Source organism: Hyla sarda, chromosome 2 (assembly GCF_029499605.1).
Source record: "Hyla sarda isolate aHylSar1 chromosome 2, aHylSar1.hap1, whole genome shotgun sequence".
In the NCBI taxonomy this organism is placed as follows: domain Eukaryota; kingdom Metazoa; phylum Chordata; class Amphibia; order Anura; family Hylidae; genus Hyla; species Hyla sarda.
The window spans coordinates 121,534,225-121,554,013 of NC_079190.1; the positions used below are offsets into that span (position 1 = coordinate 121,534,225).

At 40.7% G+C, this 19,789-nt stretch overlaps 1 protein-coding gene across 2 annotated transcripts in view; it reads right to left on the bottom strand.

The window, feature by feature from the left end:
* Positions 1-19,789, bottom strand: part of LACC1 (laccase domain containing 1) — a 41,244-nt gene that overhangs the window by 12,243 nt on the left and 9,212 nt on the right. For both annotated transcript variants that reach the window (XM_056560453.1, XM_056560454.1), the window contains exons 3-5: positions 9,676-9,857; positions 8,723-8,888; positions 4,112-4,337 (exon numbers count right to left, since the gene is read on the bottom strand). In XM_056560453.1, the coding sequence (XP_056416428.1) occupies positions 4,112-4,337; positions 8,723-8,888; positions 9,676-9,857 (574 nt within the window). The remainder of the gene's footprint in view (positions 1-4,111; positions 4,338-8,722; positions 8,889-9,675; positions 9,858-19,789) is intronic.

Sequence of the window (19,789 nt, forward strand, 5' to 3'; positions counted from 1 at the left end):
GTTGCGTGGAAGATGTGCAGGCAGGTGACAAGCTTGTCACCCTCATGTACATCTCCTACCCACTCGTCCCACCATGCCTGTGAAAATGAAAGTTAAAAAAAGTCGCTAAAAAAGTCTCTCCGGGACTTTTTGTACGACTTTTTGAAAATGCTGTCATAGGCAAGTTTGTAAGCCAAGTCTGACCTTGCTTACACTTGCGATTTTGTGAAGGGGGTTTGAGACTTTTATTTGCTTACGTGCGACTTTCGCAATGATATATCCTGGACCACTGCAAAGTAAAAACTGAAAATTGCTTAGGTCGGGCAGATAGGTATTTTTTGCTTACCCACAAAAGTCACACAAAAAATTGCTTAGGCGCACGTGCAAATTTTTGTGCAACTTTTGTAAGCAAAAAAAGCTGCTTAAATCCCTTGATAAATCTCCCTAATTTTTTACACTCTGAAATAATCTGTCACAAAATGTGTTTAATCCTGTAGAATGCATATGTGGTGTCCTGGTACCGTATTGCATACCGTACCTGTTACGCCGAGCGCTCCGGGTCTCTGCTCCTCCCCGGGGCGCTCGTGGCGTTCTCCTTTCTGCAGCGCCCCGGTCAGACCCGCTGACCGGGAGCACTGCACTGACATTCACGATGGGGATGCGATTCGCATAACGGGACGCGCCAGCTCGCGAATCGCATCCCAAGCCACTTACCCGTCCCGGTCCCCGGCTGTCATGTTCTGGCGCGCGCGGCTCCGCTCTCTAGGGCGCGCGCGCCAGCTCTCTAAGATTTAAAGGGCCAGTGCACCAGTGATTGGTGCCTGGCCCAATCAGTCTAATTAGCTTCCACCTGCTCCCTGTGTATATAACCTCACTTCCCCTTTCCTTCCTTGCCGGATCTTGTTGCCTTGTGCAAGAGAAAGCGTTTAGTGTTGTCCAAAGCCTGTGTTTCCAGACCTTCTGCTATTGCTATTGACTACGAACCTTGCCGCCCGCCCCGACCTTCTGCTACGTCTGACCTTGCCTCTGCCTAGTCCTTCTGTCCCACGCCTTCTCAGCAGTCAGCGAGGTTGAGCCGTTGCCGGTGGATACGACCTGGTTGCTACCGCCACAGCAAGACCATCCCGCTTTGCGACAGGCTCTGGTGAAAACCAGTAGCAACCTAGAACCGGTCCACCGACACGGTCCACGCCAATCCCTCGCTGACACAGAGGATCCACATCCAGCTAGCCGAATCCTAACAGTACCTAGTGTGGTGGTCCCCAAAGTCAGGGTAACTATGCTCAGGTAGGGTCCCCAGGTGGGACAGCCCCTAGTCGCCTCTTCTCTACTCTAATTCTACAGTCTTAATATATGTATATATTTAATATAATGTATAGTACTTACCTTGTTTAGCGTCGCAGGACCTTTGGTCACGTGACCATGTTAATATTCTCTTTGGCTTGTTGGAGGACCTTTGGAGGTCCTTGGGTCACGTGTTGCCCATAATCCTTTGTAATGGTGATTGACACAAGTATTGGACCAATTAACACTGGTCCAGCCCCTGCCCATATAAGGGAGCTGTAGCCAATTATCGCTCTCTTGGGTTGCTGCTCTCATGGATGCCGGACTAGCAGGACGGATCTGCGCAACTTGCAAAGACAAGCTAGGCCTGAAAACCTACCGGTCCCAGTAGAACTTAAACCGTGAGTTCTAAACTACCCCCGCTAAAGCTAGCATGACTACTGGACCGCAACTAAATCCCCTAAATCCAGTGGAACAGTGCATATTATCCTAAAGACTCTAAACTGCTAAAGTCCCAACCTTTGTCAATCTCCAAAGAAAGCTTGCATGTATAGCAACTGTTCCGGTTATGAAGTTTGCATAAAATCTTCAGTAAAAGTTACAACTGTTTCAGCAAACTCTCCGGTTGTGGACATTCCATTATTATCTACCTCCCTATCGCTCTTCGAAAGGGTGGCGGTAGGACAAGCATTACTGAGGAGCCCCCACCCTGGCATCACGAATAGCAAGGGTTAACAAGCACCCTTAAGTCACTGCACAGCTACACTCCCCATACCCTACTCCCCCAGGCTATCACACATATTGGACATGTTTTATGTATTTCATACTAATGTAGCTATCTGCATCAAACAGGCACAAACCTTTGTGGTGCCCCAGCACAAATGGCTGTACCCTGGTTGAGGACTTACTCGGGTAGCCTGGCTCACTGACGTTCTTTTATAGTATAACTAATGTCTATAATGTAATATAAGATAATATATTTTTCTTAAATTAATTTTCTTGTTATTTTATGTATGTAAGTTTAATGTATCACTGTGCCTTTAAAAATTGTGAGCAGCAACCCCATGTGTCCATGTGCGCCAATGAGACCCCAAAAGCTTTCTCTGTATAGTGAGGTACAGGGGAGGAGTTAGTTAGTTCACTCTAGAGTCTAGTTTCAGCAAGACTCCTGAGCACAGCTAAGCTCAGGTGTGCGGTGTGTTGTGTTTCCTAAACTGAGGCCTACTTTAGTTTGACACCTTGTCATCCTACAAGTGTCACTCGCGGGAGGACTACAGGTCCCTGCAGAATCAGTTACAGTGCCTTGGAAGGACTCTAGCTACCAGAACCTCAAATCCTACAATTCCGTCCGATGAAAAGCCCCACAAGTCTCAAAACGGCAACAAGGCTCGCAAGGGGTATGCTGCACTCTCACGCTAAGGCCAGCTGTTTGTGTTTAACTTCACAAGCTCAGTAAAAGCAGTTAACTGTAACCTTATGTTGGTGTGTTTATTGACTCATCGTGTCTGGCGCAGGAAAACTGCTTCATTCCTTTGGACCGTGGTTTGGCTAAACCGGGCCCTGGCGTCACAAAGTTTTTTAGGTACGTCCTACTAACATCAAACGGCCGCCACACCTTCCCTTTTGTACAAGCACCAGTTAGGTAGGTATCCAAACGCCATTTTGGGCATGGTGACTCAGTGGTTAGCACTGTTGTCTTGTCTCCCACCAAGGGCAACATCTGTAAGGAGTTTGTATGTTCTCCCCATGTTTGTGTGGGATTCCTCCAACACTCCAAAAACATAATGAAAGGGGAATTTTGGAATTTAGATTGTGAGCCCCAATGGGGACAGGGACTAATTTCAGTGCACTGCAGAATATGTTGGTTCTATATTAATAAAGTTTGGCTGTACCTCTCAGTTGTACTTCAAAACACCATCATAGTGTGGCCATATGTGACTATGGTCTGCTTTATACTGTTATTCAAGGAATACTGTTATTATAGAGGGATAAGCATAGTCTCAAGTAGCCTATATTTGGCCTATCAAAGCTTATGGCAAGGCTAGAATTATGCCGCAGTATACCTCAGAATGCCTTTTTTAATGGTATTCTAATATTTACCCAAGATGTACAACCAAAATGTAATGTGAATTTTCTCTTAAAGTATACACAGAAAAAGTAGTGGCTCACCACAAGAATAACCCAAGGTTGATCTTGGGATCAGAAAAATAGAGACTGGTTAAAATTAGCACCATCCTTATTTTGACATTGAAAACACGTGTAAACCTCTATTGGGTGTAAGCTAACATCCACCTTATCAAACAAGGGAGACGAAAGCCTGAGTAGATCACACAGTGCTTCTTTCAAACAAGAGTTAAAAAGGAGGTATTGGAAAGTATGGAAGGATATTATAAGGGCATGAGACAGCACACGTGTTGGGCCCCTATTGTGATCTTGCTATGCTACCTTTCTTTGATGTTCTCATCAATGTGGTTATTTTTACTAATATACACATGATATATTATAACATTTTCACTAATATATGCATTGCTTTAGAACATTTGATGAAGTTTACCTACAGTCATACCTAATAATCTTATATCAAAATCTGAATTATTTCATAAATACATAGTTCACACAGATTTACCTATACATTCATATTTACTTAAGACTTTACCTGGGAAAGTAAAGTAATACATGAAATGCAACTGGCAACATTAGAGACTGTTCTTACATACAAAGAATTGCAACTGTATTTTCCATAACTGCCCCTGTAGGGCCGTTTTTTCCATATACCTCTGATTTCATACCGTGGTATAGAAAAAATATAAATTAAAAGTATAATGCATTCCAACAAGGACTGGCTTACCGTGTTGCTCTTCTGATATCAACATATGGATTAGGGGACTCGAATTGACGGACACACTGTTGGTCGATGTCATAAAAGGCTTTGGCTTCCTCCCGAGTTAATGTGAAGCAGCACGGTCCCACTGATGGGCCCAGGACTACTAGTATGTCCTTCACATCACTACCGTATTCTGATATCATGGCGTTCACTGTGGCCATCGAGATTCCTAGCAAGGTGCCTTTCCAGCCTAATAAAAATATACAGACATTTTGGTTGTAGTTACACAAAGAAAAAATTTAACAATCACTATGCCCTCTACTACATTGTTAATGGGCAAACCTATATAGAAAAGAAACTGTGGCAAGCAATAACGTAAATGCAAATAATGTTTATTGATTAAAATTACAATAAAAGCAGGATTGGCGTCTGACAAACATAAAAACATCTCTCATGTGGAAGCTGCTAGAAATGCCAACATAGCACCTCAAGGTATTAAATATCTATATATAGCAGCCTAACAAAGGTTAAATGCTGGATGCAGATACAGTGCATCATTGTATATACATAAAGTGCTAAAGTACAATACAAGCGCAGGATCACAGAAGCAAGATACCTACATGTGCAAGCAGAAAGTACAACAGAGAGACGTCCACCCCTACGTCCGTTTCGGACTTGCGTCCTTCTTCCGGGAGTGGTCTAATCATGATGGTGGTACATATTTATACTGACTCATACCCAATCACCCTATAGTATTATAATAGCAGATACAGAACAGCTGTGTTACCTGGGGAGTGGCGTGGCGCAGTGTGTTCGTCATCGGGCTGGGCCCGGACATACAGACGCGCGATCTCCGGCGTGTCACGTCGGGAACACGTGACCGCAATATCCGGAACCAGCCAACGAGAAAACACACTGCGTCCATAAACAAGGCTTCCGGTAGGCGCTACGTATGGGAGCGTGGCCATGTGACCAGCCGTCGCCAAGCAACAGCGGCCACATGACCAAGGATCCCATGACGTGCGCCAAAACACACACAACGCCATCTATTGGGCTAATATGCAATAACATGTTAACAATAACAGTACAGTGCTCTAGACTTTGTGAGACAATAAGAATAGTGAAGGAGGGGGAGTGAGGATGTGCACAAAGTGTGATATAGACAAGTGTGAGACACAGTAGATTTAAGCATTATAAATTGATAATATAAATAATTCATCAAAAATACAAGCTAGAAAAATAAAAATAATTATGTGTATATAAATGATTAAATATAAAAATAAAAAAATATGAAAACATAAATAAATATATAAATATGTAAATAAAAAAATATATAAATGAATTGTATTGTAGTATTGCAACTAATAGGGTCTAATAACCCAGACAAGACTTGTTGTTTGTGAAATATACAAAACATGTATATTATGTGTATAATATCTGGTGCTAGATGAATTGAGCAAAGGAAAGTGAAAATGTGTGGAGAATGATCAGATTGTGTAGTCATTGAAATGTGAGGAAAAAAGTACAAAAAAATTTGTATATATATATATATATATATATATATATATATATATATATGGGAATTGATGTTGCTGTGTGAGAGTTTGTGTGATGTAGAAACAACTGTGGTATGTGAATGTGTGAATGAGATGTGTGACATGAAAAGAAATGAAAACGAAAGAAAAAAGAAAAAAGAAGAAAAAAGAAAAGAGTTGTTTCTACATCACACACACTCTCACACAGCAACATCACTTCCCATATATATATATACACATTTTTTTGTACTTTTTTCCTCACATTTTAATGACTACACAATCTGATCATTCTCCACACATTTTCACTTTCCTTTGCTCAATTCATCTAGCACCATATATTATACACATAATATACATGTTTTGTATATTTCACATACAAGTCTTGTCTGGGTTATTAGACCCTATTAGTTGCAATACTACAATACAATTCATTTATATATTTTTTTATTTACATATTTATATATTTATTTATGTTTTCATATTTTTTATTTTTATATTTAATCATTTATATACATATAATTATTTAAATTTTTCTAGCTTGTATTTTTGATGAATTATTTATATTATCAATTTATAATGCTTAAATCTACTGTGTTTCACACTTGTCTATATCACACTTTGTGCACATCCTCACTCCCCCTCCTTCACTATTCTTATTGTCTCACAAAGTCTGTATATATACATGTCATTGGTACCAATAGAGAGCGCTGTACTGTTATTGTTAACATGTTATTGCATATTAGCCCAATAGATGGCGTTGTGTGTGTTTTGGCACACGTCATGGGATCCTTGGTCATGTGGCCGCTGTTGCTTGGCGACGGCTGGTCACATGGCCACGCTCCCATACGTAGCGCCTACCGGAAGCCTTGTTTATGGACGCAGTGTGTTTTCTCTTCGGCTGGTTCCGGATATTGCGGTCACGTGTTCCCGACGTGACACGCCGGGGATCGCGCGTCTGTATGTCCGGGCCCAGCCCGATGACGAACACACTGCGCCACGCCACTCCCCAGGTAACACAGCTGTTCTGTATCTGCTATTATAATACTATAGGGTGATTGGGTATGAGTCAGTATAAATATGTACCACCATCATGATTAGACCACTCCCGGAAGAAGGACGCAAGTCCGAAACGGACGTAGGGGTGGACGTCTCTCTGTTGTACTTTCTGCTTGCACATGTAGGTATCTTGCTTCTGTGATCCTGCGCTTGTATTGTACTTTAGCACTTTATGTATATACAATGATGCACTGTATCTGCATCCAGCATTTAACCTTTGTTAGGCTGCTATATATAGATATTTAATACCTTGAGGTGCTATGTTTGCATTTCTAGCAGCTTCCACATGAGAGATGTTCCATGTTTGTCAGACGCCAATCCTGCTTTTATTGTAATTTTAATCAATAAACATTATTTGCATTTACGTTATTGCTTGCCACAGTTTCTTTTCTATATAGGTTTGTGTATTCGTGTTTCCTGTATTGGCAGCATAGATATGTCCATATACATATAGCCTTAGGAGTACCGTAGGGACGCATTATAGTTCCCCCCTATACTAGGCTGTTTACTGTGCTTTGTTGGTGTACTTACATTGTTAATGGGGTTTATTGGCAATGCCCAACAAATAATTAACACTATAGTTATGTGCTATAGCTAGAAAGCAAAAATTATCTATCTAGCATTGACAGAAGGGAGTAAGTATCATAGTGACAAACCATGTGACATCTATGGGATCCTTGAAAAGAGGGGAACCTTGTTTTGGTTGGTCCAATTCCTTTATTTTTCTATTGGTAAGAAACTGTGCAGAAGTACTCTCTCAAGAAAACTGCAGTGTCAGCAAATTAATAGAGGGGAGAATTAAGCAATAGGTCATGGAAAATAAGATGAAATAAACACCAGACCCTTTTGTTCTGGGGACCAATACATAAAGCTTAAAGTACAGTATAATACACTTTATAAATCAGCTAAGATTGGCCATACACCTAAGAAATTATGGATCATGACATACTGAGCACACGCTACTGTGGGTCTTAATAAAAAAAAAAAAAAAAAAACAATGATTTTCCAGTTTAGTCTGGCATGTTTTTGTCCCAATCATTTGAACTTTTTGTTAAACATAGCTTTTACACTTTTATGGTCAAAAATGATAATAACAAAGTGACTATTTAACAGTAGCTAATGTACAATGGGGATGTAAGCTTCAGGTGCCTAGGCCAACAGGATCAGATAGGCTTTATTGAGATATTTGATAATACAGAACAAAACATTTGCTTCCTACCCCTTCCACCCTCACCTTGTATCCAGCTGGTAAAGAGTATCTATTTGCCAGTTAATTAGATTCCAGCAATGTAAGATCATCTATGTTACCCCTGTGTAACCCCAATCACCTACTATCAGGGTCACAGATAAAACTGTTTGAAAATGTCAGGGTTCTCTTCCTTTCCCTATCCACTAACTGCTTCTCACTACACCTCAGCTGATATTACCGAGCAGCTTCTCATTTCCCTGGTCCCCTTTTGATCATTCAGTCCCTTCACTGCTGGGTCCTGGCTATTTAACCTGTTACATTTCAGACTACCTCTGTCCCTGTCTGCCCTTGCATGGTCTCTGATCTCCAAGCACATTTCTATTATTCCCGATTGTGATTTTGCCTATGACCCTGGCCTGCCTGACATCCACTCTGGTTCTTAAACAAGTTCTGACTTTCTGGCTATTCCTGTCTACCTGCTTTAGCTCCTGATCTGGACTTTGCTATTGTTTGTGCCCAGGTACTATAAAATCCAACATGTTTATGCAATAAGAGACGAAGTTATGGTAAAGCTTCCTAATTTATATCAGGGAAAATAGTACAGAATAGCACAGAGTTGATGAATCTGTTAGCAGCAAGTGATAGCAAACAGTTCACATTTGAGAAGTGTGTATCTACAGCACCATCTACTGTATTACTAGAAAATACACACTTAGAAATACTGAGTATTTTACACCATGTTATGTAGGTTAGCTGTAACATTACTCATCAAAATTTTGGTGGGGTTTTAATCCTTCTTGATTCAGAGTTCATTATTGTTGTAGAATAGCAGGGGAATACAGAAAAGGGGCCTACCAGAATGGGCCGCTCCACAAGCCTTTTTAACTGGATCGCAGAATAGGATTGGTATACAGTCTGCACCAGGGGCAGCTATAGTCACGCCCTTTTGGTTGGTTACAATCCCATCATAGTAGGAAGGCGCTGGTTTTCCCATTATCCAAACATTCTCAGCATGATCAACCTGCAAAAAGAAGTGTAAACTGACAACGTTGTCATACCAGGTGTAATCATTTCCTATTACCTTTATACTTCCAACATATCCTACACTTCAAGGCTCAATTATATGGTGAAAAGTAATATTGCTGCATTTTCTGTTGCCAGCTTTGCAAAAAATGTAATAAAAAATATGAAACGGCTTTCTACTTTCAGATTAAAGTTACTTTGTGGTCATTCATAACCAGTATTGTGAAGGAGGTCTGATTTATGACTCATTAGATAAGGCAGCAGAAGCACATATTCAGTCAAGGGAGACAAAACAGCTGATATACATTATAGAAGTAAGTTGCTTTATTATACATTTTGACACCATTTACAGTTTTTTTTTTTCACTGGACAACACCTTTAAGGCATGTTTACGCAGCCAAAAACCTCATGGTTATTGACACAAAAAACAGTGCTGCCTCAGTTTAACTTAAAAACGATCTCCTGCGTCATATTTTTGCCACACAGAAAAAGAAGTGACATGTTACTTCTTCTATGCTATCCTGCTTTGATCAATGGGAGTTTACATAAAAGCAGCTCTAAAAAAAAAAACAACATGAACAAGCACCAAAATTCACATGGCAGATTCCGCACAGCTTTTGATGTGAATTTTTTTAGCATAGTTTTTGGCTGTCCAGGCATGCTGGGAGTTGTCGTTTTGCAACAGCTGGAGGCACCCCGGTTGGGAAACACTGCCATCTTGTGTCTTATTTACAGAAAGCATAATACAATGTTATAACTGGAACTAAAAACAAAACTGATGTTACCTTTATAGGAAAATATGTCCGAGGATCGAATCCTGCAACATTTCCAAGACGCCGGAAGTTCTCTACAACAACCGCCTTTGGGTCTCTTCTTTTTGAGCTGCAGAAAAGATTTAAGGAGCTGAGGGTGGGTATAGATGATATTCCACCACATCGTGTAGTAAACCCATGAAGAAAGAGATCCTCTGTAAACAGATAAGTATTGTGTGAGAAATTAATCTATAAACAATTATAATGAAGATGCAACAAAAAGTGACATTTTTATGTATTGAAGAAGGTTTTCTTGGTTACTGTAGATAAAGCTCCCTTAATGGATGACAACTGGTGCCAGAAAGTTAAACAGATTAGTAAATGACTTCTATTAAAAAATCTCAATCCTTCCAGTACTTAGCAGATGCTATATTCTCCATAGGAAGTTCTTTTCTTTTTGAATTTCCTTTCTGTCTGACCAGAGTGCTCTCTGCTGAAACCTCTGTCTATTTTAGGAACTGTCCAGAGCAGGAGAGGTTTGCTATGGATTTTCTTGTACTCTGAACAGTTCCTAAAATGGACAGAGGTGTCAGCAGAGAGCATTGTGGTCAGACAGAAAAGAAATTCAAAAATAGCTTTCTCTGTAGTATACAGCAGCTGATAAGTACTGGAAAGATTAAGATTTTTAAATAAAAGTAATTTACAAATCTGTTTAACTTTCTGGCACCAGTTGATTTAAATTTTTTTTTTTTCCAGTGGAGTACCCCTTTAACATATAGTAGACTGTAGGATTCCTAGACAGAGTATCTTGGCAGATTTGCCCTACTTGTGAATGCTACTCTTGATAATGTGCCTCTTAAGACATACTTGATAAAAGGACATTCTCTATGTAACCAGGCCAATTGCCAAAGTAATATTTATTATGGATATAATCATATTCTGCTACTCAGGTAGGACTTTCATTCCTCCAGTATGCTGGATTTCACAGTCATTTGCCATAATTTTATTCGCCGTGTGGATAATATGACCATAAAGAACGATTATTTTAATCACTAAATACAAATATATACTAAACCTTTACAGCTGTATGAACCATGGTCTAGACTCTATAGAAATGTAAAACAGTTAAAATCATCTACAGTTAAACAGCACCATCTACAGGATGCTAAGAAGAATGCCGCTAACAACTCAAAAGCTTAGAACAAATTGGGGAGATAAATAAAAACTATACTTAGTCAGTGCAACCTTAGCCTAGACAAGTGGTTCCCAACTTATATGACTCCAGATGTTGCAAAACTACAACGCCAAGCATGCACGGACAGGCTTCGGCTGTCTGGGCATACTGGGAGTTGTAGCTTTGCAACAGTTTGAGGCACCCTTGTTAAGAAACACTGTCCTAGACAGTGCAATGCACTTGATGTATTACAGTCACTCAGGCTGTTTGAAAATGTGCCACATGTTAAGACTGTCTAGTCTAGGTCTAGACCACCTGAAAGGAGTAGTCTACTGCAGACTATTGCTCCTCCGTTGGGCCCGGGCTGAAAAAATAAATTAAATTAACTTTCACTCACCTTCCTGTGTTCCCCCGGAGCACCACTACAGCTGATCGGTCCTCCGGTCTGGTCTTCTTCCTGTGCACGGATCATCACATGGCGCTTAGCCTATCACCGGCCGCAGCAATGTCCAGCCTCGGCCGTTGATAGGCTAAGCACCACGTGACGATCTGTGCACAATAAGTAGGATGAAGACAGGACCAGAGGACCGATCAGCTGTAGTGGTGCTCCGGGGGAATGTAGGAAGGTGTGTGAAAGTTTATTTTCACTTTTTTATCAGCCCAGGCACAAAGGAGTAAACTACTGCAGTAAACTACTCCTTTAAAGGATTACTTTGCTCCTCTCCGCTCCCCAGCGTCCGGAACATTGAGTTCCTTACGCTGTGTGAGGACTTCGGTGTGCACGCCCTCCCCCTTGTGACGTCACGGCCTGCCCCCTCAATGAAAGTCTATGGGAAGGGGGCGCAATGGGTGTCATGCCCCCTCCCATAGACTTGCATTGAGGGGGCGGGGCGTGATGTCACAGGACGGGGCGTGTAGTCATGAGGGGGCGGGCGTGTACACGGAAGCCCGCACACAGCGTTAGGAAAACAATGTTCCAGACCCTGGGTAGCGGAGTAACCCTTTAAAGGAAACCAATCAGATTTTACGATATTCAACAAATGGCAAAGTGTTCTATATGGTGAAATCTTCATCCTCACCATCCCCAGGGGATGTTCCTGCCCGCAGGGGTGGTGAGGATATGAAGTTTGTAAGTCTCCTCCCCAAAAGTAGTCTTCTGGACAGGGAGCTATACTTACCTAGTCCTGTCTGCTGTGCTGTAATCACGCTCTCTCACTAAGAAGACATAGCAGAGCAATGACACAGGCTGTAAATCACACAAAATGGACATAATCACAGCACAGCCGACGAGACTAGGTAAATACAACTCCCGCCCAGGGAACTACTTATGGTGGTGGTGGCAGAGACTTACAAACTTCATATCCTTACCCTCCTTGTGGGCACGAACGTCCCTCGGGGGAATTTTAAGCCAAAAATGGGTGCACAAAAGTAGTCAATTTCTAGCATATCTAAGCCCTGCCTCCTTTTACCAAAGCCATTCCTACTGTCCACTATCTCATAAGATATCAAGCTAATAAGTCTGAAACACATTGAAAATGTGCACCTTACAGTTTTGTGCCCCACATTTTTGGCACAGGCAGTTTTATTCATATTTAGTCATCCAGGGTTATTTGTATTGAAAGCTGTGGGAAGGAAGGTAGCAGACACAACCAAGCTACTGCGACTGTGGCTCAAAGATTTCACTGTATCGCTATACTACAAAGCTGTATTTGGAAAGTTACATTGAGCACAATATTGCATTAACCACTGTAAGAAAGCAGCTGGTAAAATGGTAGATGGGAGGCATGTATCATTGAGGCTTCTTTCTCCAGTGACGAAAGACTGAAGTTTGGGTCCGGGAGTGACTAAAGGTTCTGGAGATAAAGTCACTCCCATACTCAATATAGTCCTAAAGTCAGTTGTTTTGGTACAGCGTAGCAGTATCCAATGTACCCCCAGACAAGCTGATCTTAGCTTCAGACCAAATCCTTTCCTCTGCTCTTTGGCAGTGCTCACTCACCTCTGAGATCAGGTTCAGGACTGTAGACATTACAGAACTGGAGTATGAGAGTGAATTTATCTTCAAAACTTTTTGTCACTCCCAAAACCCAGACCAAAACTCTAGTGTTATGTCACTGAGGCAAGAAGCCTCCGTGAAACCGATCTCCCATCAACAATTTTACCATTTACTTTCTTACACCATTTAGAAATTAAAGCCATTTTATACACTGTCTTTCCATTTCCACTGGCACAAAAGCAATAGGAAAAACTAAGATAACTATGTTTTCCTGAAGCCTGGAACATTGAGATGTTGGCTGCAGTGTGTTCAGGACATCATCAGCAGAGAAGGGAAAGAGTGTCATCAAGGTAAGTAAAGAGAAGAATTGGACCAGGCAAGTTGAGGAAGTCCTATTTTGTTCTTTTACAACTCTAGCAGGCTGTTAACCCCTTAAGGACACAGACCATTTTGACCTTAAGGACCAGGCCAATTTGATTTAGCGTTTTTGTTTTTTCCTCCGCACCTTCTAAAATCCATACCTCTTATATTTCCAGTCACAGACCCATATAGGGGCTTGATTTTTGTGCTACCAATTGTACTTTGTAATGACATCAATCATTTTACCTTACAATGTATGGTAAACCCAAAAAATTATTTTTTGTGTAAAGAAATTTAAACGAAAATCACAATTTAACAAATTTGGAGGGGGTTTTGTTTTCACGTTGTACACTTTACAGTAAAAATTACATGTTATCTTTATTTTGTGTGTGAATATGATTACAATTATACCTGTGGTTACATACTTTTCTATTACTGTACTGCTTTAAAAAAAATCTCAACCTTTTTTTTTACAAAATCAGTTCGTAGAAAATTGCCCTATTTTGACCACCTCTAACTTTCAAATTTTTTTGTATATGGGGTTGTGTAAGGGCTATTTTTTGCAGCAGCTTTCAGTCAGTGCTTCTTTCAGTGAGGTTCTGTTCATCTTTTAGTCTGTACAGCTTAGTCTGTGCAGTTGCTTTCAGTGAGGCTCTTTGCAGCTGTCAATCAAGCTCAGTGCAGAGAAACACTTCCTTAGATTGATCTCCTGCCATTACAAGCATGGGACCAAAATCTGAGATTTTGACCAGACAGAATGGCCCTGATTTACTAAAAGTGGAGTGTAGGTTTCTTTGTGGGTTTTAATTTCCTACAATTTATTTTCCATGGTATTTACTAAGGTTTCCCTACATTTTCCACTTTCCCTACATTTTGCTTTTTTTACACATGTTCTGATCTGTCAGGTTTTCCTCAGCTCAAATCCACCACATTTTCTGTGGAAACCTTAGTAAATATGTTGGGTTTTTGCGAAAATGTCAGGAACACGCCCCTTTTTGGAGACCACGCCCTTTCCCTGGCGGCCACTCCCCTTTTTGGGTTTTCTTAGCAAAATGGAGAGTTAGTCAGAGTTTTTTTCAATTCTGGTGCAAATTATGGTGCAACATCTGGCGCAGACAGAATTTCTGGCACAATGCGACAGAGTCTGGCGCACAACCCGACAAAACATGTTGGGTTTGCAATAGTAAATGAGGGCCAATGTGTTCTGGCCAAGAAGGGAGACCCCTGGTGGCCAGAAGTATACAGCAGAAAAAATAAAATAAAAGTTTTGTTTTTGTTTTTTTAATGGAAGCCATTTACAAAAGTTATTTATTTGGCATAAGGAATAAAATATTAAAAATCATTTTTACTGACAGTGCCCATTTAACATTATATTTTTCTAGTACAGACATTTATGCACATGGCAATACCAAATATGTTTATTATTTAATTTAAAAAAAAGGGGTAACAAATCTTTATTTGAGGAGGGGACTTTTTTTTACTTTTAATTGACATTTTTTTTTGTCTCCGAATGGGACTATTAATAGCAATTATCAGATTGCTAATACTGTATAGGCATAGCACTGCATAGGCATAGCACTGATCAGTATTATCGGCAATCTTCTGCTCTGGTCTGCTGGAAGGCAGATCATTACAGAAGACCCCGGGAGAGTGGACCTCCCTCCCTCATCTTGGCTGATTTGATCCTCGCCATTTAAAGTGCCACACTGCTGAGGGGTAAATGGCTGCTGACAGCCTCCAGGACCCGCCGTGCATGAAGCGAGCGCAGCTGTGCACAAAGTTACTTGCTGCAGTGCCGTACATTTACAGCGCATGTCTTTAAGGGGTTAATTGTTTCAGAGTACAGTTCATGGAAATATATACTCCAACTTAGACATGATTAGGGTCTCCCAGATCAACCCTACACCAAGATAAATGTTGGTTACAGAGTTCCCATTGTGTAGAAATGGAAAACCAATCGACTTTTTTTCCTCTTAAATCACAAGTCTTTTGTCTCCAATATTTCAACACACAACTCCCCAGATGCTCTACATAACTATTCAGGTTAGGATGTATTCTTCACACATATTAGCCATAAGACATTAAATATTATCATTAAGAGTACCAGAAATTCCCTTATGAGTGATTAACCATATGATTCAGAACTTCAAGCTATCAGATTGATGTTCATCTGGAACTCTATTAGCCAAATAAAAGAATTCAACCATTTAATTTCCTTTACAGATTTCCGATACAGATTTGTCAATTCTTGCAACGTTTAAGGCCAACAATCACCCACCGCCAAATCTCTTTTTTGAGTTGTTCTTTCTCAATGTCTCCAAAAGGTATACAATTGTAGAGAAAACTAAAAACTTGGCGTTTTCTTTGATGATAAATCTTGGAAGTGCTTTCATAGCTCCTAAGAAATGCTTAAAAGGGTACTCAGCTGGTCAAGTGAAGTTAAGGCTGTGTTGTACTGCTGTGGGAATGTCTTACCTTTACACTAGCGTGTGGTTTGGCCTTTGCTGGCTTCTTTTGTGTTGTTTGGATGCAGAGTGGTGCATGTTGTGTTTGCCTTTGGATTTTTCAGTTTTGGGTTTTGTTCAAACTACATTTCCCAGCAGTTCTTTTCAGTCTTTTTTCCCCTTTTCTTCCATCCACCTTTTTTCCCCATGTACCTAGCTTGTGTGTTTCCGCCCCTTACTCGGCCTCTTTCATTTAGTATTCTGCCCTTTACCGCCCCTCTTTCATTTAGTATTCCATCCCTTCTCTATGTTCTGTTCTGCTTTTCTTAGCTGTTTTGGTTTAGTTTCTGTCCTGTCATATGGATGTGTAGCCTACATTGCTGGCGCTTGGTTTGTGTGCACGTTGTTCAATCACGCTGCTGTTCTGCTGTGTTCTAATGCTCATGGAAACTTCACTACAGTTACTGGCATGTGTGAAAGGCGGAAGCTGATAGAGCTGGGGGCAAACAACAGCCAATGGAAGCGTGACCAGCTGATGCACACACCCAACATGGTGTCTCCCATCCCAGAGAGTACCATATTTAACAAGTGGGAGTGCCTAGCAGCAGGCAGGAGAAGGCACAACTATGGATGTCACCGGCAAGTAAAGTGACACACACCATAAAGTGATAAAGTAAAATGTGTCCGCCAGTCCCTGGCACACAGTGAAACAACCAGAGGAGAGGAGAGCTTCCAGAGGAGAGCACACAGCCCACAAATGTCTACAAAGACCATCCGCAGAAAGGAATCACTGAGCAGGTAAACACTACACACGGAAAGGCACAATTGAGCCAAAAGCAAGATAGCAAAGGAGTAAACCTTTAACTCACCCCGAAATATGCTGAATTTTTTTTATACAAATGATATGTTACACCACTCCATATAAGAAAGTAAAGAAAATACAGCTCACCCTCATAGAGTCCAACAATAAAGAAAGAAGACAAAATGATCCAGCACTTGACGAAATCAAAAGCTTTATTCAATCCTCCATAAAAAAAGCATGGCAACACACAAATCACATACCTTGTGATTTGTGTGTTGCCATGCTGTTTTTATGGAGGATTGAATAAAGCCCTGGATTTCGTCAAGTGCTGGATCGTATTGTCTTCTTTCTACACACTCCCTATATCTCATATATACCCAAATGTCTCCAACTTATGTTAGAGGTGTAATAATGCTGTTGGTGATGTAAAACATATTTTGGGAGTTGTGAGGTACTAAATAAATTATTATTATTATTATTATTATTATTATTATTATTATAAAGACACTCCTTTAAATGTGCACTCTCATTAAAATAAATTTTTGCTATTGCACTCCTTATGGTAAATAAAAATATTTCTAATATACTTTGCTTAAAAAAATGAAGTTTTCTATGTTTTATTTGTGCTTAAAAAAGCTCAAGAGCAAATTTTCCCCCATCTCATACACAGACTTTGGACCTAAGCCCAAACAAAGGAAGTGCAGCCTGGAGTGCAGAGGGGGATGTGTCCAACTAACAGCATATGGCAGTTAAGTCTGAGAGAAGCTATGATTGGATGAGGCTGGACACACCCCCCTCAGCACTCCAGGCTGCACTTCCTGTGTTTGGACTTCGGTGCAAAATCTGTGTATAAGATGGGGGAAAATGTGCTCTTGAGCTTTTTTAAGCACAAATAAAATATAGAACTAATTTTAACAAATTATATTAGAAATATTTTTTATTTACCATAAGGAGTGCAATAGCAAAAATTTGTTTTAATGAGAGTTACCCTTTAAGTCTTCAATTGTGGGTTATACTTGCTCTTGGTCCATAGTTCTATGTTTGTTACATTTAGGCTTGGAAGATATTTTTCATACCGGCGAACAATAATCTTTCATATCCTTATGACTGCAGCCTGGCCACAGACACTTTGGAACAGTGATCAGCGGTGGCTGCTGCGGGCTAGGGCATGAGTTTTAGAAGCGCGTGTTATACGCCGATAAATACAGTATAGCTTTTGTAGAGATAGTTGTTATTGTATGATATTGTATGCCTTGGAATGAATAATCTCCCATAAATCTTACTTTCTTAAAACAGTACATTGATCTTAGGATATAGTAACATCACAGAGGACTGGAGATTTCTATTTTTATGGACATTTTGCATTATGTATTGATCTCTATTTAGAAAAATGAGAAGAAAATGGTTCATTCAATGTACTCTTGTAAATATCTCACTTTCATATATAAATAGCATTTCATATTTTTTTACATTAAATTGCAAATTCCATTTTTTGATGAACAATCTTTACTCATTAAACAACTGCTTAAAATTAAATCAGAGAGCCCCTTTAACAAAAAAATGAAGTATGCCTTACACCCTGCTTCATGTTATTATGCAGATGATATTTAAGTGTCACAAAGATAAAATATTTTGTTTTTCAGTTTAACTCTTGTCTCAGGGCTCTTTTAATTACTGAAAACAATCTCGGACACCTGTGATAACTAGATTACCATTATTAAGCAGAGCACCATTTTCCAGCAATATGGGGAAGAAAAAGGATCTCTCTGCTGCTGAAAGGAGTGAAATAGTTCAATACATTGGAAGAGGTATGAAAACATTAGATATTTCACAAAAACTTAAGCGTGGTCATCGCACTATTAAGAGATCTGTGGCTGATTCAGTGCACAGAGGGGTTCGTGCAGATAAAGGCAAATTGAGGAAAGTTTCCACTAGATCCATGCATCGGATCAAGAGGGCAGCTGCTAAAATACCATTACATAGCAGCAAACAGATATTTGAAACTGCTGGTGCCTCTGGAGTCCCATGGACATCAAGGTGTAGAGTCCAGTGTTTTGCAGCTTTGCATACAACTTTGGCCACCACTAACCAATGCTCACAAGCAAAAATGGCTGCATTGGGCAAAAAAAATACATGAAGACTAATTTTCAAACAGTCCTGTTCACTGATGTGCCGTGCCACCCCGGATGGTCCAGATGGATGGACGGATGGAGTAGTGAATGGGTTAGTGAATGGCCACCCTGTTCCAACAAGGCTGCGACTTAAGCAATCTGTTGAAATAAAAAAGAAGACCGATACCAGCGCCTCGTGTATTACCCTAGGAGTATCGAGCGATGGGTCAAATTCGTGACCCACGAACCATGTGGATGGTCGCTCAACTTAAACAAGAATAATGCAAGCCTCTCACCGCAGAGATAAAGGGATACTAAAGGTTGGAGTCACTGCTCAGCATTCTGGGTCGCAGGAATAAGCCGACTGCTGTCCTGGAGTGAAGATATGGAGAAACTGGAGCAGAACAGATGATGATGCGTTTCGGGAGGAGCCCTCCCTTCCTCAGATCAGAATGCAACATAAGGGACAGTAGCCCACATAAATAGTGTCAAAAAAGGCGGGAAGTACAAAAAGGGGGCGTGGCTAACATGACATCATAAAATTCAAAACATTCACATATTTGGTTACAATCATTTCCAGACAAAACTGGTACAATTACAAAAGCAATAGAGCAGGGTATATAGTTGTATATGCTTGCAATATAACAGTCCATAAAATACATTATATTCCATTTGAAACAGTTGTTTATTAGGCGCAGGACCGGAGGCGCCCACGGGCCGGTATCACACAGTAGCGGGGATTCACAGTGTGTGCCGGAAATAGGTTGCCAGGGATGCATTACTATCAGCAGGGAGTCACATGACCACACCCTGGCCAATAGCGCAAGGCATAGAATGGCACGGGGTAAACAGAAGACTCTGTGTCAGCGGCTTAGTGCAGCACTGACAACTGCTGTCTAGGATCCCTGTAATAGAAAACTATGCAGGCACAAGGTGCGCTATAGTAGAGAAATATGCAGAGAAAATGCGGGTGTAATAACCCCCAATTTGCATAATAGAGGGTAGGTATCAGATGAGATCTGACCTAGGAACTGTAAAATGCAGGGTTAAATGAGCATAATGCACTTCGTCAGACCACCTCTGAAGGGGTCTGACGAAGTGCATTATGGGCACGAAACGGCTGTTTGAATCCACTGCTCCATAACCTCCCTTGCTATACCATAACTTTCTTTATGTACCTGAAATAAAGAAGTCATCTACCGTATATGCCGGCGTATAAGACGACTGGGCGTATAAGACGACCCCCAACTTTTACAGTTA